Source organism: Choristoneura fumiferana, chromosome 14 (assembly GCF_025370935.1).
Source record: "Choristoneura fumiferana chromosome 14, NRCan_CFum_1, whole genome shotgun sequence".
Taxonomy (NCBI): domain Eukaryota; kingdom Metazoa; phylum Arthropoda; class Insecta; order Lepidoptera; family Tortricidae; genus Choristoneura; species Choristoneura fumiferana.
Window position 1 is genome coordinate 3,168,999 of NC_133485.1, and position 27,327 is coordinate 3,196,325.

The 27,327-nt window shown below is 37.4% G+C and overlaps 3 protein-coding genes and 1 non-coding gene across 5 annotated transcripts in view; 2 read left to right on the forward strand and 2 right to left on the reverse strand.

Annotated features, from left to right (window-relative positions):
- Window positions 1-8,525, forward strand: part of LOC141434723 (phospholipid-transporting ATPase ABCA3-like) — a 36,253-nt gene extending 27,728 nt beyond the window's left edge. For both annotated transcript variants that reach the window (XM_074097161.1, XM_074097162.1), the window contains 11 exons: window positions 2,049-2,294; window positions 2,475-2,563; window positions 2,972-3,116; window positions 3,566-3,592; window positions 4,462-4,575; window positions 4,882-5,015; window positions 5,585-5,732; window positions 6,238-6,448; window positions 6,712-7,628; window positions 7,709-7,809; window positions 8,339-8,525. In XM_074097161.1, coding sequence (XP_073953262.1) covers window positions 2,049-2,294; window positions 2,475-2,563; window positions 2,972-3,116; window positions 3,566-3,592; window positions 4,462-4,575; window positions 4,882-5,015; window positions 5,585-5,732; window positions 6,238-6,448; window positions 6,712-7,628; window positions 7,709-7,809; window positions 8,339-8,506 — 2,300 coding nt within the window. In that variant the 3' untranslated portion in view covers window positions 8,507-8,525. The remainder of the gene's footprint in view (window positions 1-2,048; window positions 2,295-2,474; window positions 2,564-2,971; window positions 3,117-3,565; window positions 3,593-4,461; window positions 4,576-4,881; window positions 5,016-5,584; window positions 5,733-6,237; window positions 6,449-6,711; window positions 7,629-7,708; window positions 7,810-8,338) is intronic.
- On the reverse strand, window positions 596-798 carry LOC141435413 (small nucleolar RNA U3). Its single transcript, XR_012452166.1, has one exon. It is a non-coding gene; the product is annotated as a small nucleolar RNA U3 (small nucleolar RNA).
- Window positions 8,526-8,912: 387 nt separating the features above from the next.
- Window positions 8,913-21,045, forward strand: LOC141434725 (uncharacterized). The gene is made up of 14 exons (XM_074097165.1): window positions 8,913-9,039; window positions 9,260-9,363; window positions 9,709-9,780; window positions 10,253-10,405; window positions 11,254-11,315; window positions 11,564-11,700; window positions 12,975-13,142; window positions 13,368-13,531; window positions 14,477-14,608; window positions 15,403-15,471; window positions 16,949-17,098; window positions 17,411-17,536; window positions 19,870-19,958; window positions 20,468-21,045. Exons 1-14 carry the CDS (start codon window positions 8,946-8,948, stop codon window positions 20,649-20,651), a joined length of 1,704 nt encoding a protein of 567 aa, XP_073953266.1. The 5' UTR covers window positions 8,913-8,945; the 3' UTR covers window positions 20,652-21,045.
- A 54-nt stretch (window positions 21,046-21,099) lies between these two features.
- On the reverse strand, window positions 21,100-25,363 carry LOC141434724 (uncharacterized). The gene is made up of 2 exons (XM_074097163.1): window positions 25,205-25,363; window positions 21,100-23,952 (listed from the first exon to the last, which is right to left on the reverse strand). The coding sequence occupies exons 1-2, from the start codon at window positions 25,224-25,226 to the stop codon at window positions 21,266-21,268; spliced, it is 2,709 nt and encodes a 902-aa protein (XP_073953264.1). The 5' UTR covers window positions 25,227-25,363; the 3' UTR covers window positions 21,100-21,265.
- Window positions 25,364-27,327: the final 1,964 nt, after the last annotated feature.

A 27,327-nucleotide genomic window follows, 5' to 3' on the forward strand; every position in this document is an offset into this window, starting at 1 on the left:
TACAGTTCGTGTTTGTTAGCGTGATAAGTCCTGTGCGTGGTATTTTGACTATGAGTGAAAATCACGAAAGTTATTTAACATCTCTAAGATAAGCAATTTGCCGTCAATTTGGTGTTGTACTCGTATCGCATACATTAATAATAATAATAAATTCGTTTATTTCGGGCAACTTGGCCCGTACAATAAATACCTTACAGACTTTTATACATATCAAAAATATTTAAAACTAAGGGAGCAGGTAGGGGCAGCTGCCCCCCCCCCCCCCCCCTAGAGATTCTAAAAAGTTGCCAAATGGAAAGCAACCAATGTAGTCCTAAGTCTTTGACTTGACTTGCTTGATCGATCATTCCTGTACGTCGGAGCTGAAACTAGAATGTGAATTCACCAATTCCAAATACCTACAATTCATACTTTTCTCATTCTCCATATCAACTTGCCCTAAAATCTGTATAGGTATACAGATCAATCTTTATAAATGGCAACACTGAGTGGTTATATTTTTAAAAGTAGCTTATGGATCAGAATCGTATTTTAATGCCTATGGTCAGAGATAGAGATATTTATTTTTTAAAGTTTTATATAAGTTTAAAATCCAGCCACTCAGACAGCGACAGTACCCCACGCCTCTCCCCGAAAGGAGAAGTGAACGATCATCGATGGCTGATGACGTAAAGTCACCGCCTTTCTCACGCTCAGGGCACCGCGCCACATCTCATCAACGTGGATGGGGTTGGCTCACATTTTGTGATTGCCTAGTGAAGAGCTTACTATAGAAATGATCCTATGAAGTAAGGTCTTAGAGTAAACTTTGCTGAGCGAGGGGCGTCATTACTCTAAGAAAAATCTTAATAGCGCGATGTAGGATTGGTATGGGCGCGGAACAGCGACATCTATGGGGGAATGTTGAAATCACTATTAACCACCACGTGCTGTTATCAATAGCCAAACAATCCAAACAAACAGCTGCTCATTTATTGACAATGCGATAAGTGAACCGTATTATCTATTATTTACTTACCTATTATATTGCCTATTATATATTATAATACACCTCAGTATTAAAAATGGGAAATTTTGATGTGTTAACTAAAATATTCGTAACAAAACAAAAACATCCGCACAATATTTTGGGGACACTTCTGGACTCCCTGGACACCCTGTTTTTATTACATTGGAATCATGGACTGAGTTTACCTCCCAAATTTTGTTGAAATCAGAGAGATAAACTTAGGGTACAGCGGTAGATAGAAATGGCCATAATAGCATGGCTTTTATCACGGCAGTCACAGGCAGTTCGAAGCGAAAAAAGTATTTACACAGGCCAAGTTAAAGTCAACTTTATGTCAATGTCAAGAATAGCAGGTTATGCAACAAGAGCATAAAACGAGCCATTTTAATTTAAATGGGTTTAATGCTCGAGTTTCATACTCTGGTTTTTACTTCGATGACGAGGAAATGAAACAGCAACAGTGGAAACAATTGTTCACCTACTATGTACCTTTTATTGTTCACGCTACTATTATAATTATAAATTTTTAGTTTTATTGATCTATTTTGATTGAATTGATTGATTTTTTAGTTTTATATAAATTAAAAATTATTAAAAAAAGTATGTAGAAACTTCTTTGTTTGTGTCTGTTTACACCTGACTGCCTTGGTCTTGGACGAAGAATTTACTTTATGTATTTAGTAGAGCATAAAGTCATTTTATGTTGCCTAGATCCAGCATTTAAAAACGAACTTTACGAGCATGAGAAGTGAAAAAACTTTTCTCACTATAACTATGCGCGGCGGAGGAGGTCTACTCCGAAATTCGTACCGTACTCTCACTCTCCTAAAGCGTGAAAGGGATAGCAGGAAGGCCTCAATTCGTTCGCATTCGTCCGTTCGTCCACCACCACCACCACTTATTTATCAGTTAGTGGGAGATTGGGGTTTTTTGACGATGTATTGTATAGTCGTTCGCTGTCTTTTTTTTGTCTTATGCAAATATATTTTGAAATTGTTTTTTTTTATATTGGGCCGTTAAACGAAATTTATTTTTGTAGGTTTTTCTGGGCCCCTCATACAAATATTGTTGGTTCATTTGAGCGAAGAATCGAACTCTTATGTGTATTGGATGGACTTTTTTACCTTCGTTGGGAGACTTAGTCCAGTATTTACTCTAAGCGAACTAATTGCGAAATTCGCCTCTACAGCAAGAGTGAAAGCATACTGTGACAAAAATGATCGCTACTGCGACCATTTGATTTCTGATGATTATAGTTCTGTAACATTAAGGCGAATTTGTTGTGGTTTGTATTATTTTTTGTTATTAACTGCCAAATAGCACTATTGTAACGCCACGGCATCGGCATAAACTTTCATTTCCTTTTAGTGACTAGTAACGCCATCTAGCGTGATCTATGTGAATTACTTTGTTTCGTAAGAGCTGACGCACAAATTCGGTTTTTTATCCAATTTTTTGGTTACAGGGCCCAATAAAGAAACATTCGGATACTTCTCTTCATTTGATTCATTTCCAGAAATATTTACGTTAATATGTCATAGCCTATTGTATTCGGTGAGTATGTTAATCACGAAAATAAACCACAGGAAAAAATAGCATTTGGCACTAGAAAACAGGATCTGCCGAGTCCTACCAAAATTTAGGTGTCCCTAAATTGCCCATACTATTACGTCCTCCGAGTATGGGCTGGTGGTAATTTTAAATAATGCAAATTTTACAAACTAGGTAGGTGAGGTGTTATTTTCTATATATTTGTCTCTATATACCTGTGTTTTCTGTACTGAGTATAATAAAAAACATAGTACTATCTTGCTCGCATTTGTCTCCAACGAGCAAGCGAAGAATGTAATTTTATGTTCTAATTCCATGCCGTCTACTATATTTAAATTAGATGACAATGCAAGTACAATCAGCAAAAACAGATTTTATCGAAAGTATTTTTTCGTTAATCGTTTTTTTTAGATAATCCTAATAGCTGTGCAAAACAGATACATACAAAATATTCTTGGACGGATGTTAAACATAACCTACAAGGAAAAGACACGCGTATACCGGGATCTGAATGTGTATCACGAAAAAGCGAATGTCAAGCGTATGATGACATGTAGTAAGTCGACCATTTTGTTATTTATTATAGTGATTTTTTTTGCTAAGGCTGTCCTTTATTTAAGTATAGTTATAGGTAGTGTCACCAGAGTAGAGGTCACGCACACAAGAACATGTCATGTAATGACAGCAGGATTTTGACATTAACTCATTCTTTTCATTCATTCTCTTTTATGCAATGTATAATAAATAGCTGTGTTTGTAATCATTCACTTCAACTCTCGTGGCACTATCTTTTACTTACCTTATTAAACCGTCACGTCCTATATAACTTTTTATTGTACATAAAACATGAAAATAACTGTTAACAAGAGAAAAAGATGTTAAAGGGATCTTCCAGTTAACCTTCGTCGTATCAAATATTTATGAACGCTTTGTTGTGTCAGATTTAGCTGCTATTGACTGTACCTATTATTCCAAGAAATAAGCTCTGATTATATTTTGTTTCAGTAAGAAGTCCAAAACATTGTATTGGAGGTAGGTGTCTTATTAATACTCGTATACTCACTACTTTATCCACGTACTTAGTATAATTCAATTGTCTAGGTCTAGTTAGGCAGAGGGCCTACTCCGAAGTTCGAAAATCGAAGTTCGTATCGTACCGCCCCTCTCGCTCTCGTATTAAATAATATAAGTGTCAGAGGGACCGAACGACAGGAACTTCGATTTTTGAATTTCGTAGTAGCCCTGCAGGTCTAACTTCGTCAAAGAGGTCGATCGTAGAATTCGACTCGGACTCGGAGCGTTCGGGAAACGTGAAATTCTTTTGGCAAATTATAGTCCTTGACTGCCTCTAAAATATGGCCTCTTGGAGAGGCTCAAGAGTTACGTAACAAGCTTTAGAGAGAGCTATACTCGAAGTTTATTTGCGCCATAGAATCCGGAATTCGAAAACTAAAGTCAGTTACGGACTCGATGAATACTCAAATTGAAGCGGCAATAGGTGGGTCACAACGCTCAAAGAATAAATACTCGTTTGGGGAGAAATATACTCAAGCGGCGACCACAAACCGGAAAGCGGAGTGTTGGCAGGCCTTCCACTAGGTAGATTGACAAGATCACTACCGGTGGATGCAAGTGGCGAGTTGGAGTTCATTGTGGCTTTCTAAGGGGAAGGCCTTTACTCAACAGGCAGTGGTCGTCTTCCGGCTGGTGATAATGAATCGAAGAATAAAAATATCCACCCCTGTAACAACAGATCTTTAAACTGTCAAAACAATTATGAAATTTCCAATCTGTTTTATAGATATGACAATATACGGTATTTCCATATCCATAAAATAGCGTATTTGAGCTATTTTAAGCGTCTAAACTTGCGCAAATTAAAAATAACTGTTTTTGTTTAGACAAACCCTCAGGAAGAATCCTATTGGTGGACGATTTGCACAAAAATTTCGTGAATTTGTGCCAAACTACACCCATTAATGCCGTGCATGGTGTGAGTTTTAGTGTTAAAGGAGGTAAGGATAATAACACATGTATGGACATGGTGTTTGATACCGTTTTTATCTGGAACTTAATTTTGACCTGCTACTAAATACTGTATACATACGTACTGTATACGACATGCTAATGTCCCATAGACGACGCGCTGCTGTCATATCAGTTCTAGCAAAATTCTACACATTTTTATTATAATCCCTGCGTCGTCACCTCATTGGTTTAAATGAACTTTAGTGCTGACATTTTCCAATCATTAATCGTTATTTACATTACCATTTGCCATTAATCGCTGATAGCAATTGTTTTGAAAACACGCATTGCAGGTGAATCTATAGGGCTGTTAGGTCCACCTGGTTCAGGGAAAACTTCTGCCTTAAGTATGATTGCTGGAAGGCAGTCCATCACAAGAGGAGATTGCTGCTTAGATGGATGGTTTCTGAGGATGCAGAGATCGCAGGTATACAATTTTTAAGTATTTTGTTCGAATTAAATAAGGTGCTTCACTATAGGCCATATTTAAAAATACAAACATACATAGACTGCTAAAATTATTACTCTTCCTTTGGCTTTGCCGTAGTCGAGTAAAAATAGGCTCAGAGTTGCCCAGGGAGCTATAGACAGGGTTGTGCTCTGGGGTTCTCTACGGGATCGAATTAGGAGATACGTAGGACAACGAGGGTCAAGCGAATTAGCTCGTTGTACTGGTAATGTCCAGGGCATATAGCTCGGAGAACAGATAGCCGTTGGGGCCGAAAAGTTCTCGAATGCAAGCGTAGCGCCGCGGGTCAGCAAGTGTAGCGTATAGGACGACAGCCAATAAGATGGACGGATGACCTGGTTAAAGCCGCGGGTTCACGAAGGATGCAGGCCGCATCCAAGTGAAGCAACTGGAGGTATATGGGTAAGGCCTATGTCCAACAGTGGACGTCCTATGGCTGATATGATGATGAAGTTTAGTATGTAGGTAAAATACACAGCTGAAGTTTTAACAAGTATAACAGGAACTATAACTTGGACTTTTTGCAGTATATTGCGAAAGTATCGTTAGTGAAGTGTACTGGAGGTCTTGATGAATTCTACACGGGCTATGAAAACTTAAAGATCTTATGCTTGCTGCGTGGGTACAGTGAATGCCAAGCTGATACGTTTACCATAAACTGTATGGCGTATATGGGTATGTAAACATTTAAAACATGTTTTAATAATTATAATCTTTTTTACAAGCTTTTATCTAACTCACCCTGTTTGTTTTTGTTGGGTTAGATCTTAACAAGTTCATTTGACTTACTTTCAGAGGTCAGATATACCTGAAATTTGGTATAAATATGTGGGTTGGATGACAATACAAGTACAGTACTTATCAAAAAAAACTTATAAGAAAAAATATTTTTAACAGAAATTATTTTAATTGGTTAAGAGTCCAATTAGATATATGTTAACTTTGTTAACATAAAATGCGTGCGGTAATAAGGCCACGACAATTCTAAATGTATATCTAACTACATCCAATCTATTAGTTTGACTTTTGAGCTTTTGATGCTTACTCGTACCTACCAAATATTTTTTCTGCTCTATTGATATAAAACCGTCGTTTTTCTGCTATGTTGATGTACGAAAATACACCAGTTTACAAACTGTTTACGTAGGTACCTATAAATTATCATCATTGTTACGTTTAGGTTTACAGCATCTAACGCACACTTCAGTGCGTAGATACAGCGCTGGTTGTGCGAGACTGCTCAGATTGTGTGCCGCTCTGCTAGCTGCCCCACCAGCAGTGTTGCTCGACGAGCCCATGCGTTCTGTGGACCCGCACTCGCGACCCCTAGTGGCACGAGCGCTCGCGAGACTCACTGGCAGAGGAAGCGCGGTCGTTTTAGCCGAACAAAGGTAATTTTAAAGCTAGATGTTACTCAAACTGAGTGACTGCTCTGTCAATTGTGGAATTTGAGACATAGCGTTCCGTGGACCCGCACTCGGGATCGCTAGGGGCACGAGCGCTTGAGAGACTCACTAGCAGAGAAAGCACCAGGCGTAGTATACGTACGTATACGTATATTATAAGGATTAGTCGTGTAAAAGCTCTTCACGCTAGAAAATATCCTTTGTGACCCCTTCCAACTCTTAACTTTATTTTATTCTGTTCTTTTTAGCTTAAACTGGCGGGATATTGACACGCTATGCTCACGTATTGCAGTCTTTACTAACGGCCAAATATCTGCTTTGGGTTCAAGCAGACATGTTCGAGCTATGCTAGCTAATGGACACACTGCGCGCCTTAAACTTAAACTAAAACCTATCAGAACTTCCATTAGCGAAGATAGTACTTCAGATATTTTTTCTAATGATGATGAAGCAGCAGATGACGCTGAAGCAATAAAAAAACTCAAAGAAAAGCGTCGGTTAGAAATTGCAGCCGCTATGAAACATTTTAATGACCCTGATGACATTGAGTTTGATAACAATGATAAAAAAAGTGATAGCGGAAAAAGTACTCAACATGATGACCGTAGAGAAAGTTCTAGCCAACAAGCAGCTAGAGATGAGCGCAGACTTTATTTGACGTCCCGTCAGGGCTCAGAAATTACAGAAACCGAAGATGAAGATATTGAGGACATTAAAAAGGTTTACCAAAAAAGTCAACACAACTTCGTTAAAATTCAACTGGATGATGATGACGATGACGAGGACAATTCTCAACCCGACAACGCTAATCCAGATAAAGCTCAAACTACTGCTGAAGAATTAGAAATATCTAGGACCGGTAATGTTCCAAAAGAGGGTGAAAGTGACCAAGCAAAAACTTCTCAGCCTGTAAGTGCACAGTTGTCAAACGTAGAAAGTAAAATAGACCAACCGGTTACTTCTCGAGCTGTTGCAAAGAGTATTTATAGTAATAAAGATCAAAGCCGTGGTTTAGAGGGTCAACAATCAATGGACGAACTTAAAATCCTTTTAATAAGAGATGAAACTGAATTAGCAGAACCGCTATTGATACGAGATGATAGTAATGTAAGGTTTCTCAGAGATAACAATCTCAAAGGAACCGTATACGATGATATTACAAGAGGTGGGTGATATTGCGAGAAGTGTGACGTGATTACGTTTCTTTAACAGCAATCTACTAACTTTATATTATCTTTTTTTTAGAAACAATGAAACGCAATGTTATTTCGCTACGCAGTGTGCAGGCCTTGAAGACTGACTTTAAGAACGAGTTTCCGACTAGCAAGCTTGCGGATGAGCATTTGGTAAGTTTATATAAGCAATCGGGCGTTTCAGTACCATGTTTCGATTTTACTATTGCTGATTAAATCTCTACAAAAAATTGCAACTAAGAGAAAACCATCAAGTGCGAGTTGAGCTCGTGCACCCAGTTCCGTACAGTCAGAGGCAAAATTACTATGTATCTACCCATATAAACTCATAGAGAACAGCCATTACAGAGTGTATTCAAATAGGTAGCACACAGATACTTTCATTTTAATTCATTCGTGCCAGCCCTTGTGAATTGACCTGTTAAGCCTCAATTAGAACATGCAAGAACTTGCATGCAAGTTGCATTACATCGCATTGAGGGACAATAAATTCAGTTGATTAAACAAATACCGCAACGTAGTGAAACTTCCATGCAAGTTCTCGCATAGTCTAAATGGGGCTTAAGAATGCTCATTACAAGTGAATACTCAAGTTTACAAGTGTACCTTTACGCTTTTTTATCTACGATATTTCTCAAGCCATCTTATTTAGATTTTTAACTTTGATTTTATTTTGTTTTAGTCTATGCTCCATTTTCACATAAAAGGCGATAAAAATATGACCTACAGTTCAATGTTCAGCAAACTAGAGAAACTGAAGAGAAAATATGAAAATATTATAGAGGATTACACACTGAGCGAGATTTCGATTGACGACGTTCATAGTTTGCTCGCTAAAGAAACTATGTAATATTATTTGGATTATTTCATTAAATAATTTATAGCAGATCACATGTTTGTTTCTATACTAATACTATATCTCCTAAGTTTACTTTCGTGGAGAAGTCAGGTAATAAGGTTTTTCTTTGGTACCTAACAATGTTACAGTATAACCAGAATGTTAATATCGCGCAGGGCTTCATTTTCATTTTACTGAAGCTTCTTATGAGAATGAAAAAGAATAAGAAAACCGATTTTAACAAGTTCCGAACGATAAATTATCTAGCATGTTTAAGTATACAAGCATTAAATTCGTGTTTTTTTTATGAATAGCTGAATAGTTTACATGATGTGACACATTGTTATACTGAAGTTATTAATTTTTACTTGTTTTCCTAACTTTGTAAAAAAACATGACCAAGTAGATTTTGTTTTGTTACTATCATACAACGCGTAGGCTCTTTGTTGAGATGGCACACAGAAAGAAAATAGAACTATTCGTTGAAGTGGACAACGAAAGAGATTTCCACTCAATCCTAAAGAAAAATGCGGACAAACTTATTTGTAAGTTTTTAATTAAATTAATAAACATCTCAATGTTAAACGTTGTTTTTTCATACTTCTAGCTCAGTTTCATATCAATCAACTATTTACGTTTTTTTTTGATCCCACTGACAATAAACAGGTAATTGAGGATTAAAGTCATCATAAAATATAATAAATTTATTTCGAGCTTAATTTCATTATGTTATTTAAATCACTTCGTTATTTTATTTAAAATCAGGTGCAGAGATATACTGTGAATTTTCTGGACCATGCACAGCACTGGATAGATTATTTACTACGATCAAGCTGGACTGGAGTGATGGAACACTGATACTGCTCAAAGTAAGCATATACCTACTTCGTCGATTTATACCTACCCGGATTTCGTAGGTACCATACTTTTCACCTGATGGAAAGTGCTAACGTGACCGAAGGTGTAACTTTCTGATTCAGCAACAGTATTTACTTTAGCCTTGAGGAGCCTTATCTTGTAATTTTTTCCGGAAATATAGATGATTGGAAAGAATTGTATCCCTCAGTCCATATTAGAAAAGGATTAAGCAAAAAGGAAATGAAGCTATTATGAGTAGTTACGAGGAGGTACTATACTAGGCGTTCTTTTACTTTTTTCAACCCAGTTAATTCCTATATGAAGATAAATTATATAATTTTTCGTACCTAATACAGGTCCTTGCGGATGCCATAGAAGAATTTGAACGGTTCCGAAACCACAGTGAGCCAGTGTACGTGTTTATACATGTAAGTTTAAGACTTATGTGAAATATTTATCAAAAAATAATAATTCATTTATAGTTTCCAGAAATTCAATAGCGATCGGATGAAATTATTCATCCGGTATTCCCTAGAGATGGCGTTGATTTCAACCGATGTAATTGAAATCAACGCCATCTCTAGGGAATACCGGATGAATAATTTCTAAAGGAATATAACTACTTCTTTATAGGCGAAATATCGTTAGATGGCATTAGTACCATAATGTCCGCTTGACGTTACATTCTTGTTTGCTCATTTAGTTGTCTAGGTAACAATATAACCAATCAAAAACGTGACGCAAATGTCAAATTATAGCGATACTAGCGCCAACTATTCTGTCACAGAAACTCTCAATAATTTAAATTCTGTAAAGTCTCAGAACTTAATTCAAATGCCAGATCGGATGGCTCACGTGAGCAAAGCCGTAGGTTAATGCTTGTTATTTTTATTTCCATAGCAAAACAAGATAACAAAATTGTTCAGAGGTGTAGACGCAATAAAGTTTGGGCAAGTGGCGAAAAAGGAGCTGTATTACTACAAGCGCCATCTAGCGGGAGTAACTGAAGAGAGACGGACTTACAACCTGGATGAAGCGACGCCTGAAGAAGAGGTCATTTGTTCCACTTTTCAGGGAAGATGCAAACCTCTGTACCATCGCGAACCGGGATGGTTGAGTCACTCACTGTCACTACTGTTCATAATTTAGTTGAGTTATTATAAATACTCGAAGTAAATGTTGTCATTGCACAGCTAAATTACGAACGGTGGTAAGTGGCTCAACATTCCCCGTTCGCGACTGTCATCATCATCATCATCCCAGCCTATATACGTCCCACTGCTGGGCACAGGCCTCCTCTCAGAACAAGAGGGCTTGGGCCATAGTTCCCACGCAGGCCCAGTGCGGATTGGGAACTTCACACGCACCATTGAATTGCTTCGCAGGTTTGTGCAGGTTTCCTCACGATGTTGTCCTTCACCGCACATAGCTCGTGGTAAATTTCAAATGTAATTCCGCACATGAATTTCGAAAAACTCAGAGGTGCGAGCCGGGGTTTGAACCCACGACCCTCTGCTTGAGAGGCGATAGGTCAAACCATTAGGCCACCACGGCGATACGGTTAGCGACTGTACTTATTTTCAAATGAAACTAAGTAAATTTTAAAACTTGACGGTGGCAAAATTTTAGACACTTCACTCTAAGCACACTCTAAGTCATGTTTCACATAAGCTAGTCTTCTACATTAAATAAATGTACCTACAAAATGTTTTGTTTTGCTGGTAAGGCTCCGGCAACTAGTTTTCTGGCACTGGCACAAAGTAGACAATTCTGTCATCCACTTCAATATACCTACCATACGCCCGTGGTAGATAGTGGGAGCTAAATAACGATGCCTTTTAAATTTTTGTAAAGTAGTGTACATATATATATAATATGTTTAAAAATTTGATTTGTTTTAGGAATGGCATGCAATGGTACGAGCAGATTTGGATAGAGAGGTTGCAACGCTAGAGAAAGAAAGGTATCGTAAGATTATGTAGGTAGTCGCAGAAAACCCTAATGTTTGATTCGATACTCGGCTGCATGGAGATGTTCCTGCGCTCTGACTTCTGGCCGGAGGGTGTGGTGTTCCATCGTTTTAGGGTAGTGAACTAGTGACGAAGACGACAGTCAAAAATCCCTAATTAGTACTCTTATGTTTTTTTTTATATTAATTGAATTTTACAGCGCATTGATTTTTTATTGATAAACAAATGAATTTGTTGCCAGATCGTTTCAGAGGTCGCTGCGCAAGCGCCGGCGCGCAGAGCTCATGGTGCCACACTTGCAACATCTTAACTTCGTGCTGTTCTGGCCGCATGCCAAACACGCCCACTTTGACCTGTACGAGCGGTGGGATATGAACAGTTAAGTCGCAATTACATCCCAGCAAAGTGTTTAAGAGTCGTATATGGTATCGGGCAAAAACGGGACCCTATTACTAAGAATCCGCTGTCCGTCCGTCCATCTGTCACCAGGCTGTATCTCATGAACCGTGCATAGCTAGACAGTTGAAATTTTCACAGATTATGTATTTCTGTTGCGGCTATAACAAGAAATACTAAAAACAGAATAAAATAAATATTTAAGGGGGGGCTCCCATACAACAAACGTGATTTTTTTGTCGATTTTAATAACGGCAACAGGTAGACGCTTGAAATATTCATAGGATATTAATTCATATATTCACTTTAAAAGTAAATAATTAAATTAAAATAAAATAAATATTTAAGGGGGGCTCCCATACAACAAACGTGTTTTTTTTGCTAATGTCTAATGTTGTATATAGATAATGGTACGTGCGCTTCGTGCGCGAGACCGACTCGCACTTGGCCGGTTTTAGCTTTATTGAGCATTCGTCGTTTTTCAATTTGTTGAACTGAACAACGAACAGAGCCAAGCATAGAGCCAAACGTTGCAACGAACATTTACAAGAACATTAAGGAACGCTGAGGTAAAAATTCAAAAATCAAAAAATCTCGCCGAAATCTTTATTGTTGTTTGAAAGATGCTTGGCAAAAAGCTCGAAGTAATTTTTCCGTGGTTTCGCTTGAATGCTCGCTAAAAATGCTCCTGTTTATTTTAGTGAGCTTTTACTTGTAATGGTAATGTGACATTCATTCCAAGTGAATGCTCAAATTTCTCAGCACCTTTTGGTCAACTTTCTTGGGACATAATAGCTCCTCACAGAGCTTTACCTCATGTGCATTGCATATGGTGCTCTAAACCGACGTGCTTGGATGAAAAGATTTAAGAATGTAGAGGAAGCGAGAGCTGTATGCCAGGATCGTAGCAAGTGGAAGGACCCCCCGTCTGCCTTCTGCCTATACCCCGTTGGAAAAGAGGCGTAATTAACGACCGGATGGCCAAGTGGTTAGAGAACCTGACTACGAAGCTTGAGGTCCCGGGTTCGAATCCCGGTCGGGGCAGATATTTGTATGAATAATATCAAATAAATAAATAATTAATTAATGTCAAGTGTCCCATGATATTTATTATTTATTTAATTTTATGTATGTGGTATGGCATTGGAGAGTCTTCTAACACCACTGTACGCAACACACTACAAGGGACTGTCGCCGCGTAGTAGATCACTTTAATTTGGTCCTTTACCACGAAATAACACAAATTTATATTTCAGATATCATAATGGTGGGACGCGAAGAGTTGCAACTGGATGAGTACAAGGCCAAAGACATACTCTACGCCGGGGATGCGCCTATAAACGAGGCCTCTTTGCACGCTCTGCTGGGTGGTTCTGCTTTGGCGATTTGCTTCAGGTTTCTTGGTTCAGGGACCAATTTTGCAAGTAAGATCTCTGTTATTAGCTCAGGATGGCAGATTTTTATGAAGAAAAAGCTTAGCCTGGTTACTTGGTCTATGACCATATGAATTATGATCATGTTGGGTTCAAATTCAGGCCCGCAACTTTGAATTTTTCGAATATACTTTTGAAATTTATCACGAGCTTTACGGCGAGAGAAATATTGTGAGAAGACCAGACAACTGCTCAATTGCTCAAATGTCTTTACAGCATTAGTTCGCAGGATTCTGTACGAAGACATACCTCCGTTAGACCCTGCCAAGCCTATGAGTGACCAGCCGATACAGAAGACTGCCTTCGACCAGTACAAATCTTACAGTCCCACTAGAGAAGAAATTTGGAGGCAACGTCGAGAAGAGAAAATGAGGAAGAAGGTATAGGTACCCCACCTTTGATGAATTGTATGGTGCTTCTTCCTTTCTTGTTCCTAACGCGCTAAATTTGGAATGTGTTTTTTCCAACTTGCTAGGATATGAGTACCTTTAAAAAAAGTGTACCTACCGTTTCTTGTAAGGCTGCAATTCACCAGCAGTCCCAATGACTCACTATAACGTGAACAGCGTCACCGCCGCCAGCATCCTGATTTTTTTAAATTTTTTACACCCACCAGTTTAGATTTTAGAGGGGGGGGGACGCTCGATTTTAATGAAAATTTGCACTTTAAAGTTGAATATTTCGCAAACAAATCACTGAATCGAAAAATCGTCTGAGAAAACCCCTAATGGATTTAAAAGACCTATCCAACGATACCCCACACTATAGGGTTGAATGAGAAAAAAAATCACCCCCACTTTACGTCTATGGGAGGTACCCTAAAAAAATTTATTTTTTATTTTTTATTGTACCATTTTGTCGGCATAGTTTACACATATATCCGTGCAAAATAACAGCTTTCTAGCATTGATAGTACCTGAGCAAAGTCGCGGACGGACGGACAGACAGACAGACGGACATGGCGAAACTATAAGGGTTCCGTTTTTGCCATTTTGGCTCCGGAACACTAAAAAAGCAAATACAGAGTGACATATGATATGATATTATATAGGCTGACTTTTTTATTTATTTATTGGGACCTTCAACAACTAGTAATACACTTTTGCATGTGCTTACTTAGGTGAACAAACCCTACTCTATCTAGGTACCTATTTTTTCTTACCCTTGCATCCTTATTGGTTTGTTACTATACTTTTTTGTAATTATATATCGAATTTAATATATCCGTCCTCGCAAAATTGACGACAATGCATTTACCTCGTTTTATCGTAAAAATACGACCACATATTTTTAACTAGTCTGTATTGATAAAAAAATGTTTTTAGGAAGAAGCTTTAGAAAAACGAGCTCGCCGCTTGTCAGAAATGCAGCGTTTGGCGCGGCAGGCCATAGAAGACGAACGGGAAGCTAGAAGGTTCGAGAAGGAGCAACGCAAGTTGGACTTGTTAAAGTCGGGGGTTAGTTATTCATAAAATTCACGAGATTCACTTACACAAAATCTTAACATATAAAATGTTAATAGGGTTTCGTAAGTACCTCACAGGAAAAAAAGAACCATTATGGATGACTTCGTTGCCTATCTGTCCATCTGACTGTTATAGCCAATTTGCTCCGTAACTTCTGGATCGATTGGGTTCAAAGGGTTTAGCAGGCTAAGGAAGGACATGTGGCCCCTGTGAGGAATAGAATTGGTGAATGTCAATTGTTTGTCGCCTCATTACTAGTAATCACTCCAACTTTCAGCCCTCTATCTTGAACTGTCTCAGAGATAATATCAAAAATGTGTTTCCTTAACATTTTTTTTTCATACTCGTTTTTCTCCTAATCCATAGCAGCTAAAGCATTCAAACAAATCACAGCTACGTAGTTTTTGTGAGAGTAGTACCTACAATTTTATTAATATTTTATACGTGAAAAATAGAAATAAAAAATGTAAATTTATTTTTGACACCTTTTTTTAACAAGTTTTTTTGAGGGTACAACTATGAAAAAAAAAACCATACAAATTGCAAATAGTATTAGCTACTACCATACGAAAAATCAATTGATTATAATTGGTGCAACATACAAAAAAAAAATTAAAAACTAACGAAAGTACAGAAACTAGGTCTTTGCCTGTAAATTAAGGATAAACTATAAGAAAGTGTGTTTTAGATATGGAGGGCACCATAAAAAAAATATATTAAAATATTTCATCGTACGTGACCCTTTCCTTACTTATTTTTTTCATGTGTCTATATAACATTTTCAGAATCTTGCTGCCTTAGAAGAGTTGAAACAGCAACCTGATGATGAAGAAGTGGATATCACAGTGCCAGAAGTAAGACCAAGAAACATCATTGACTTAAATACACTGTGGAAAAACAAAAATTCTGGTATACAATCAAGTCATTGTATTGTATGTGTTGCCAGGAGTAAATTCGTCAAATTGTAGAATTCAGCGCCTTTAAGATAAGGCGCAACCAAAATTTGATTTTGCACTGGAAACTAGAAAATAGCCCTTGCTAGCGACTGCCCCTCTTGCTCTACCCCAGGGCCGGCGCGTTGTTACTGAATTGTACGTTGAATGGTTCCAACAGAAGACTAGCAGGGCTACTACGAAACTCGAAACTCGAAGTTCCTATCGTACCGTCCGTCTTGCTCTCGTATTAAATAGTATAAGTGTCAGAGGGACCGCACAACACGAACTTCGAGTTTCGAGTTTCGTAGTAGCCCTGCAGCGCCCCGGCTGCAAGGCCTGAGTTGACTGAGATCACCTGGGTTGGGACCATTTCGCGACAATTTATCTGTGTTTCCATCTTTCTCTTTTTAAAACTTGTAAAACTTGTAAAAGTGTTTTTCTTTGTTTCTTTTCTTTGAAACTATCCTTGTGAGTCCTCTCGTACTTCATAAAAAAATAACTCTAAGGTACTCTTAAAAGCACAAATTGTTCAGTGAATAAATAATTTTAAGAATATAGAAATAAAAATCCAAAATAACAAAGCTAATCTATGCCGAGTTGTTGAATACCTACTACGTCTGTAAAAGAAAAGTTTGGACTCGGGAGGAATTGCAACTTTATAGATTTTAACACTGTATTTTTAAACAAGGTCAGATTGAGATTCTTAGTGAATTATTTCGTGCCTTTCTGGATTCAATTCCTTTTGTACAGTCAACTAATTTGATTTCTGGGCCAAAATGCAACCTTATCGTAGTAAATAATTTTATTCCTCTATAACAATGTTTATCGAATTACGTAAAATGTCATTACGACACAGTTCCGTGGTGGCCTATCAATCAAATTGGTTGACTGAACATTCATTTTGAGAATAGTAGATTGTAGAACTAGAGCATAAAACGAGCCGTTTTACCCAAGACGTTCATATAGCCACCCGAGCCGGTATGGCACACGTCGAGGGGAAAATGGGTTCAATGCTCGAGTTTTACACTCTGCTTTTTACTTCGATGGCGAGGAAATGAAATAGCAACAGTTGAAACAATTGTTCACTTACTATATGTCCCTTTTATTGTTCATGCATTACTATAATAATTAAAAAAAAATAGTTTTATTGATTTATTTTGATTAATTTGATTGATTTTTAGTTTTATATAAATTACAAATTATTAAAAAAAATATGTACTTAGAAACTTCTTTGTTTGTGGCGGTTTACACATGATAAGGTTTGTTTTAGACGAAGATTTTACTTTAACCACTAAAGCATAAAAAGTCATTTTATGTCGCCTTGATTCAGCATAAATACGAACTTTACGAGCATGACAACTCCTTTCTTTAAAGCGGTGTCTATTATTAACCATAGGCCCTGTCGGATGAAGATGAAGAATCCGAGGATGAGGCAGTTGAGGATGAGAATGAGTATTTCCCCCCGGCGGGGCTGCTGGTGCCGGGACTCTACGCTCCCCCCAACGATGTGGCTAAGGCTAACGGACTTGCTATTTTATTCCCTAATGTAAGTTAATTGAATCCTACTAATAACCTACCTCTATCAAAGGCAAGCAAGCAGGTAGGTCACCATTCTATCAGAAAAGCAATCACCACCGCCCACGGACACCCATTACCGGCCCTTTGAGAAAGATGGGCTCGTTTTTTGAAGATCCCCTCGCACCGGTCCGGAAATACTGGCGCTGCAAGCTGATTCCAAAGTTTAATGTAAATATAAATTCGATATAAGATACATAGGGATACATTGTGTAGAGGAGGCAGCCCTGTGCTCGAACCTACAACCTTTTGTTTGAGACTTTGAGCTCTATGGTTCTTTCAGCTGGTCTGCGAGTGCGTTGAACCCGAGCCTGAGTTTCTGCCACCTCACGTCCTCGTCTTGCTTGAAATTGGCAAACGCTACAAAGCTATAGCAGCGCTGACTCCACACAAAGCTTCCATCATACACGTGAGACAATACTCATCATTAATATTACTTACTCATACTCATACTCATACTCTTTTATTGGTAATATCATTATTACATGTCATTTTGTTAAATTATTCTAATATATTCTAAGAACTAATTAATTAAGTAAGTATACGCTTGTGAAACATTCTTTAACACTTAATAAGTGAACGGCGCAATTCAGTTATAAATCAGCAGGGCTACCACGAAATTCAAAAAACGTAGTTCTTATAGTATCGTCCCTCTCGCTCTCGAATTAAATAATATAAGCGTCGGCGAGACTTCGATTGTCGAATTTCGTAGTAGCGCTACAGGAACGATATTCCGAAAATATCGAAACTAGTCGGACCGTTCCTGACATATTTATAATCGTGGTTTGAGGCGATTAATTAGGTACTTACTTTCATGACTTCAAAGGAAATAGCTCAGTTCACGATTATGTGTCAGAAACAGCCTTCCTAAAAGATCAAAACCGAGTTGACCTGTAAAATTACTTAGTTTTATGCTCATAACTACCCGCTACCCGCGGCTCGGTCCGTGCAGAATTCATTTATCGCAATCCCGCGGAAATTATGAAATTTTCCGGGATAAAAACTAGGTATCTATGTCCTTTTCCGGGACTTAAACTATCTGTATACCGAATTCCATCTGAATCGGTTTAGTTGTTTAGACGTGATGAAGTAACAAACAAACAAACAGACTTACAAACTTTCGCATTTATAACATTAGTGAGATTAGTATCTGTCATCTTAGCGCAATAGCAAGATAATTTTTTGTATATTTATCTGTTTTATAAGAGCTAGGCTCGTAAATATATAATTATAATGATCTGTTTATATAATTACTTATTCCGGAAACTGCTCTAATGACTTCAACGAAATCGCTGTGTGGGGACTTTCTGTGACAAGCTATATTCACCAACCACCCAGCACACTACCAATGGACTAACACCGCTAGCGCAGCAGTCACAGAGTACACTTTCGAGTGGCAATTGCCAAAAACAATAGAACAACTACACCTTGTCAACAAAAGCAATGGAGAAGTACCTCTATTCTGAAGTGACTATGCACTGCGAACAAAATAGTTGATCAAAACTTGCCATCTGTTTTATATGCGCGTCCCACGAATATCAAGTACACAACACTTCTTATTTCTGGCGTCTGTTATCAGTAAAATTGAACTTAAAAATTATTACAGATGCCATTAGACAAGCGCACAAGTTTACAATATCAACAATTTTAGTTTCACTAAAAGCGGGATAGGTACTTTTACTTAGCTAATCATCCTTAAAACATGTCTACTCGTGACCACGGCCACTGTAATGTGGCCGAAACGTCGAGGTAAATATTACTCGTGTGTGTTAGCGTGATAAGTCCTGTTTGTGGTATTTTGACTATGTTTTGATGCACTCTGACTATACTTAATTTTGTAATAGCACGAGAAATGTTGTTATTATTATCTCTATCACAATAATAATCTATCAATGGGATCTCTACCATTCCGTTATTGTGTTTTGTTTGTAACTTTTAGACATAACCTTCTTTAGTATAACGTCAGTTATTTTATTAAAACTACATACCTAATAATTGAGTATTTTCCTGAGTAAAAAATATTATTATATTTAGCCAGTAAGTTAGATTATCAGAAGATATTGGTCAATTTTTTCTTTTGTCAATCAAACAAAAAATTACAAAGATGAAGCTCGTCAAAGGCAGTGCCGGACTATTTCATGCCATAAGCAATCCGCCCCTGTTGCACCCAGTCCTTAATAGCTTAATACCTTTTGTGCTAGCAAATTTTTTTTTGGTGCTGTTTATGGTGTCCCGCAAGACTTGATGCCCTAAGCAATTGCTTAATTTGCTTACGGGCTAATCCAGCACTGGTCAGAGGACGGGAGTGTAGGCCCGCGACGCCGCGCCGTGCTAAAAAGTGTCACACGGAACTTTGTCTGGCTATATCGTCATAATTTTTTGTTTAATTGACAAAAGAGAAAACGCGTGTGCAATAATTTCTGATAATCTAAGGGCCAGTACAGACGGACTGCATTCCAACTGCAACGTAACTAACAACTGCCGACTGCCGATACATTTCAATTGCATGAGTGCAGTTGTGCCGACTGCAATCGAACTGCAACGAAAAGCGTATGGGCAGTCGGGAGTTGCGTTTGCGTTGCAGTTGGAATGCAGTTCGTCTGTACTGGCCCTAACAGACAGATAAATAAGATTTTTTAAGACACTAGCCTTTATCTGGAACGGAGTATAGTTAAGGCACGATTGTTGTTATGACGCCATTTTTTACGTGAATAATTATGCGTTTTTACATTTGGCAACCAGATGGGCATTTTCAAAGGCACCGGGCCATCGGACGCCGAACACATCGCGTATAGCGTGGCGCAGTATGATTCGCTCACACACGATGATACGTAAGTACCTATACAAGAGATATAATAATATTTGATTTGTCAGATCAATTCACCAGAATCGATATTTCGTACCGAAATTTCCTTTCGTTTTTTTCTAAATGCTTATTCCCACTATGGTTTTTTTACTGAAGCTAATTTTCAAAATCGCATTTTTTCTCTATTTAATCGACTCTGAAATACATGTAGGTTTAGGTTATGTTGAAATATAAAGTGATAGCGACAAAGTACAATACAATACAATGCAACACAATGCAATGATTCTTTATTTTATTGTATACACCACAAATATAGTATACACAAAAGTAAAGTACTAAAGTAGTAAAGTTAAGTACTGAAATGTTAAGATGTCACGCCCTATGTAACCCATATTCCGCTAGTAAAATCATTTCATATTAATTTTCAAGATGTACTTACCTTGACTACAAAAAAAAATAGAATATGGACAACTTTAATCTTCAAAAATATTTATTCTTATCTATTAACGGAAAAAAATTGGTATATTTTTCCAGAGTCCCAATCTTACTGGCGTTTATGGTGTCCATAAAATCCGACCTGCCCCTCCTGGAGCTGATGGCGTGGGCGCCAGCGCACGTGAGTCGCGACGCGTGCGCCGGCGAGCGGGAGTGCGCGAGATTGTTCCCCGTGCACTACGCGCATCCTCGAGAGTTCGAAGACTTTGACGACACTGCCTAAACTCAAAATCAATCAAAAAGTTTATTCTGTAAGTAGGCTGCGAAGGGCTCTTTTAAATGTATTTTTTTTAAAGTTACCAGCGTTTTCAGAAAGACCATCATTGCGAAGAAGAATGCGCCGCAACTTGGCAAAAAGTAATTTTTTCAAAAGAATTCAAAGCGAACATAAAATAAATATACTCAGTGGCACAAAATTTGGCCCACCTTTCATACAAAATTACCGATTCTGCATACATTTAAGGGCCAGATTTTTTGCTGCTCAGTATAATTACAAACAAAGAAAATAAATTTCTTACAATATAAAATTGAAGAAAAATTACACAAATATTCTGCAAAGAGTTCATTTATCGCGCGCCCTCGGAAACAACTATTTTAGTTATCCTGATATTTATTCTAACAATCGGTCTACTAGTTGAGGCGCGAAAGCGGAATAAACAATAAAACTCAGCTTAGCTTTTATAATGTTTATTTGGATACTTAGTTTGAAAAAATATAATTAAATTCAACAACCAAAAATGCTTATAAAAGTACGTAATATAATATCGCTTCAAGCAATATTAATGTTTTCAAATTACTTACAACTATTATCTTAGATTATATTAGTAATACTTAAATTTATGTTAATAAATCAGAGTTGAATGCGGAGCCGCTAAACTCTAAAGTACTTCTCATGCTTGTGGACCCTCTCCTAAAAACTACACGTTTGCTTTTATAAAAATAGCTACCTACTCCAAGTGCAATGATACAAATAGTTAGAACCATGCACCATATTATAAGGAGGCTTGAAACAGAGTGGCCACCAGTTGGTTCCGTTGGTGACGCTGTTTCGCTCGCGAGCGTCGTGGCCATAACATCCCCACACGATATCCCATGAACATTATCATCTTCAAAGACCTTATCAATAGAAGTGACTTCAACTCGCCTCACAAACCCTTTGTTGTAATTCCGAACTATTTCCTTACACATAATCGGGTTGCCACCCAAACTAAGAGCGTTCAATTTCGACACTGTCAATATTAGTCTATCGAAATCTAACTGAGTGATGAAGTTATAATCGATGATCAATCTTTTCAATTCCGTGCACTCGTGGAAAACATCAACGTCTAAAACATGTATGTCGTTGCGGGACAAGTCTATTACTTCTGTTCTATTGAGCCCTTTGAAACTACCGTAGCGCAAATTCTTAATAAAGTTCGAAGACACATTTAAAACCTTCAAAATTTTAAGGCTTTGGAAGGCGCCTGGAGGAAGTTTGGATATTCTGTTGAAACTCAGATCTATTGATTGCAAATGGTCAAGGTTTTGGAAAAAAGAGTTATTTATGTAACTTATGTTGTTGTTACTCACATCGACATTAATCAAGTCTGGAAAAAAGCTAAGGTTTACATTGGTTAACATGTTTGAAGACACACTCAATGTCATCAGTTTCGTGAGAGAATTTATTTGTGGGTTATTAAAATTAATTATTTTGTTATTGGACACCTGCAGAACTCTCAAATCGCGCATCGTTTGAAATATTGGGTCTGAAAGCTCAGTAATATTATTGTTTGACATGTCAAGGTATAGTACCTGTGAAATGTTTAAAAAGGAATTATGAATGTTCTGTAGTCGATTGTTATTTAAATACAAAGCTTTAAGGTTAAACAAATTACTGTTATTCATTTCCAACTTCCTTAATTTGTTAAAAGATAAGTCTAAACTGTACAAGTTGTCCATATTTATGAAATTCTTGGGACCTATGTATTCGATTACATTATGTGACAGGTTTACTCTAGCAAGTAAAGGAGAATCAATCAATGCTTCGTCATCAACTTTGCTGATATTGAAACCACTAAGATTAATAAATCTTAGGTACTTTGATGGACATAATACATTACATTTCAAAACTCCTTCCACTTGATTACCAGTGATATTCAAATATTGTAAGTTAAGTAGAGGCAACGAAAACTGTTCAATTAAAACAATCCTATTATTTGATAAATCCAGTTTTTTCATTAGGGGTTGGTTGATAAACGAATCTTTTCCAATCTTAACGAGTCTATTATTATTCAGGTATAATTCTGTAAGACCAACTAAAGACCCGTTTAAGAAATCCAAATTAGGCACGTTGTTGTACGAAATGTCTAATACTTTCAGTGATGTTGAATTTGGAAAAGCTTTTTTCCCTATTTCGTCTATAACATTTCTGCTGAGGTTAAGGTATACCAGACTTATTAACGTAGAAAATGCATCATCTCGAATTGCAGTTATACTTTGATTGAAAAAGTCTAACCTCGTAACGTTTTGTAGACCGCTTAACATTTTATCAGATATATCGCCTTTCAAAAAAATTCTCTCCATATTAAGATTTGTTAAGCGAGAATTATGTTTAAATGCATCATCATCAATGTGTTCAATACAGTTATTGTAAAAATTCAAAGTTGCTAGTTGGTTGTTATTAACGAACATGATATTTTCTATAGGTGATCTAATTTTATTGTTGCTCAAGTCTAAACTCTGTAGGCTAAACGCTTGAGTGAAACAGTTGGATTCCACGCTCTCAATGGCATTATACGACATATTGACAGAAATGAGAGCACCGCATCGATTTATTTCGAAGCTTGATAACTTAAGTAAATAATTAAACGAGATATCTAAGGTTTGTAGGGATTTAAGGCTCATTAGTGTCATGTTTAGTGCTGTCAATTTATTATTTCTTAAATTTAAACCCGACAGGCTCTTTAAACTCGTAAAACAATCATCTGCTAAAGTCGTGATCCTGTTGTTTTCTAAAAACAGAAAACGTAAGCTCGGCAAGTGACTAAAAGGCTCACTGGAAATTTCTGTCAACATGTTATATGACAGATCTAGCTTCGTAAGTTGAGGCGTATCAGTTATCATAAAAGACGCGGGATTTAAATTTTCAATAACATTTCGAGATAAATTTAAGTAGTTTAACACGAACAAGTTTCTGAATGCGTCATTTTTGATGTTTCTTATGTTGTTACTGGATAGGTTCATTTCTATGCACTTGGTGTAGTACTTGAATGCGAAAGACTCAATGTTAAGCCAGATGTTGTTGATGGCTTGAATTTTTCTGACCCTGGAGTCGAAGTTGGTGGATCCAAAGAAGCCAGTGGTGAGGGTGTCGGTTGAGGAGTCGCGGATGACGAAAGTGACTTGGGGCTGGTCACAAGACGGGTTGCTGGCACTTCCAGCGTGACCTCGGCACAAGACTGTGTAAGTACAGCCATCATTGTTCATGCTATCTATCGTGCACACAGAACACGAAGCGCCAACAATGGACGACGCGAAGATGATATCTGAAAATATAAATTTCAATTTCAATACTGATTCGCCTGTCTATACAAATGGGCACATAAATAGTGATCAAATAGTATAGTGTAAGTAGAATATAAAATTTCAACTATTCTATGTTGGTTAAGTTATTATGGTAGCCAATGTCAGGTTTACTTTTAATTTCTTTTGCCAGGAGTCACGTGCCAGACTATAAGTTAAATGTAATGTCTTGTTATAATAATATAACTGACAGGCAGAGAAACAGCTGTACAGTTTATCGTTGAATCGTTATCTTCTATAAGAGTACTTGGGATCCTTTGTTAGACATACCTAATTGTTTTGAACTCTGCCCATCCTACTACTGTATAAAAGTTTTGACGACCAGATGGCCTAGTGGTTAGAGAACCTGACTACGAAGCTTGAGGTCCCGGGTTCGATTCCCGTGTCGGGGCAGATATTTGTATGAAAAATACGAATGTTTGTTCTCGGGTCTTGGGTGTTTAATATGTATTTAAGTATGTAGGTATCTATCTATATAATTATGTGAGGCTCGGACTGGCACGCTGACGGTTCTGGGTTATAAAAATCCAAAGTTTTGTTTAATGTGCAGCAGCACTCGCGCTTGGCCAGTTTTTCAATAAATTAATAGAAAAACTTTCTTTCTACTAATAGTTAAGTAAATCGTAACAATGATTTTGCCGAGTTTCTTGTCTTGGTATACACAAAAAAAAAATGTTTTTATTTTCGATTTCATACGAGTAACAACTTAACAACTAGTCTTGACGTTTTTTTTGACGGAGTGTGTGTTGGTGTTGGTGTTGGAGTGGCGTTGGTGTTTCGTCGTTTAAGGGAAGCGGTGATAAAAATCCCCAAATGATTGAATACTTTTGTTATTTTTTACTGTTACTTATTGGTTGTTACTGTAAATTTTTATTGATACGAGTTTATAAATAAATTGTGCACCTACTAACAAGGGTTTAAAATTCGAAAGAGTTTTTCAATTTATTTAATTACCTATAGATAAAAGAGAAGAATTAATTGATTAAAATAATAACTTGGTAATAAATCCAAAATACAATCAATAATTTTCAATGAAAAACTCGACTGCAATATCGGTGTGTGTAGTTCTGTACTTTCTTTAATTTTCAAAGAATTACTAACGAGCAGACGGTTTAAATATGCCCACGGCAATTTTGTTCACTTAATATAGAAGGTAAAGTAGAATTAATTTTGGAAACACCACAATAAAAACCTATCAAAATTGATGAAACTTACACAAAGATATGGTGAAATCCATTTTGCGATCCCATAAATTAGTTGCACCACTAAAGGCTCATTAACTTAACACACATTGTCCTGTTACGTCTTGCTTCGAGGTTTGGGTGTTAACTAATACTGTTCTACTTGTGCGACATATGACTCTTATCGCGAACATAGCCCAGAACAGCGAAACGTATTGCGCATCGTTGTATCCCAAGAACGATTAAAATTAAAATTAAGCGATGCAAAAAACATGGTGACGACCAACTCTACCAATATAATGCTATAGACGCAAAAGTTAGCAATGAATTATAAACATACGTCCAAAACAATTGTTTCCATTACACCGGTGCGCCAAAGTAAAGTAAGTAAGTTTTGCAGGTGGTAGGACCTTGTGCAAGGTCCGCCCGGATTGCTACCACCATCTTACTCGCTAATCCTGCCGTGAAGCAGCAGTGCTTGCACTGTTGTGTTTCGGCGTGGAGAGTAAGACAGCCGGTGAAATTACTGGCACTTGAGGTATCCCATCTTAGGCCTCTAGGTTGGCAGCGCATCTGCAATACCCCTGGTGTTGCAGATGTTTATGGGCGGTGGTGATCTCTTACCATCAGGAGACCCACTTGCTCGTTTGATATCCAGTCGAATAAAAAAAAAAAAGTTATTTATGCAATTTAGTTATGCAATTTAAGGGTGAAGACCAAAAAGTGTCATCAAGGTAGGTTAAATGCCGCATCTCTCCATCAGTATCCAGGAATATGCAATTTAGTTATGCAATTTAAGGGTGAAGACCGCATCAAGGTAGGTTGAATGTAAAATAATAAATGCGAAAGTTTGTAAGTCTCGTTTGTTTGTTACTTCATCATCTCTAAACCATTGAATCGATTTAGATGGAATTAGGTATACAGATAGTTTGAGTCCCGGGGATGCACATAGGATAATTTTTATCCCGGTAAATTGCACAGTTCCCGCGGGATAGCGATAAACGGACTACGCAGACGGAGTCAAAGTGAAAGTCAAAATCAAAGTTAAAATATCTTTCTTAAATTTAGGCTATAACAACACCTGTGAATGTCAAAAAAAAACTACCACCGGTTAAAAAAATCTACTACCGACTGCTACTTATAAAAGATACCTGTCATCAAAATTTTATTAACAGCACTCATAGTTTCCGAATAAAATGCCGGTCGCATACGGACAGACAGACAAACAAACAAATGGACAGGACCAAATGGTATACATAATAGACCAAAATGGTATGGACCCACTACATAGTAACCAAAATATTATACGGTTAACGAAATTTTCAGCCAAACTTACAGAAATTCTTGTAAAAATGTTCCATGAAATTCTTTTGGCGTATCTTTTTTTGAGAACCGATTCGAATGAAATAATCACTAAACGTTAATCCAAGGAAATGACAGCACATCAGAGAACCCCTTATAGCAGGGGTGGCCAACCGGTCGATCGCTACTATTAGTCCAGTCGATCGTGTCAAGGCAAAAAATATAAATACTGAACTAAGCTGTTTCATTTAAGATTTCCAGAAGTATGCAATTGATAGATTGCAATGGGTTTCGTCAGTACTTACACAGTAGATTTTGGGTCTAATCAAGTTGGCCACCCCTGACTTATAGTTTCGCCATTTCTGTTTGTCTGTCTGTCCGTCCGTTCGCTGCTTTACTCAGAGACTATCAGTACTAGAAAGCTGTAATTTTGCAGTGATATACCTATGTAGCAGTTATGCCAACAACACGAAAAAAAATTGAATAGAAAGATTTTTGGGTATCTACTCCCATAAACGTAAGCAGAAGTAGATGAACGGTTACGGTGCTCAAAATAATCTACACACGACTCTACTGCCAAGGTAATAAGACAGTGTTTAGATCATTTTGAGCTCCACAGCTCATCTACTTCTGCTGCTGACTGTACTGAAATATGAGTGTAATAGCAGAATTTGTAATCGTACCTACTAATATTATAAAAGTGAAAGTTTCTAAGTGTGTGCCTTAGGTGTGTGTGTCTGTATGTTTGTTGCTCCTTTAAGCCGAACCGTATGGACGGATTTTAATAAAATTTAATGATTTAGAATTTGATGTAGCTGGACATAGGAATAACATACATTCACATACACATACATA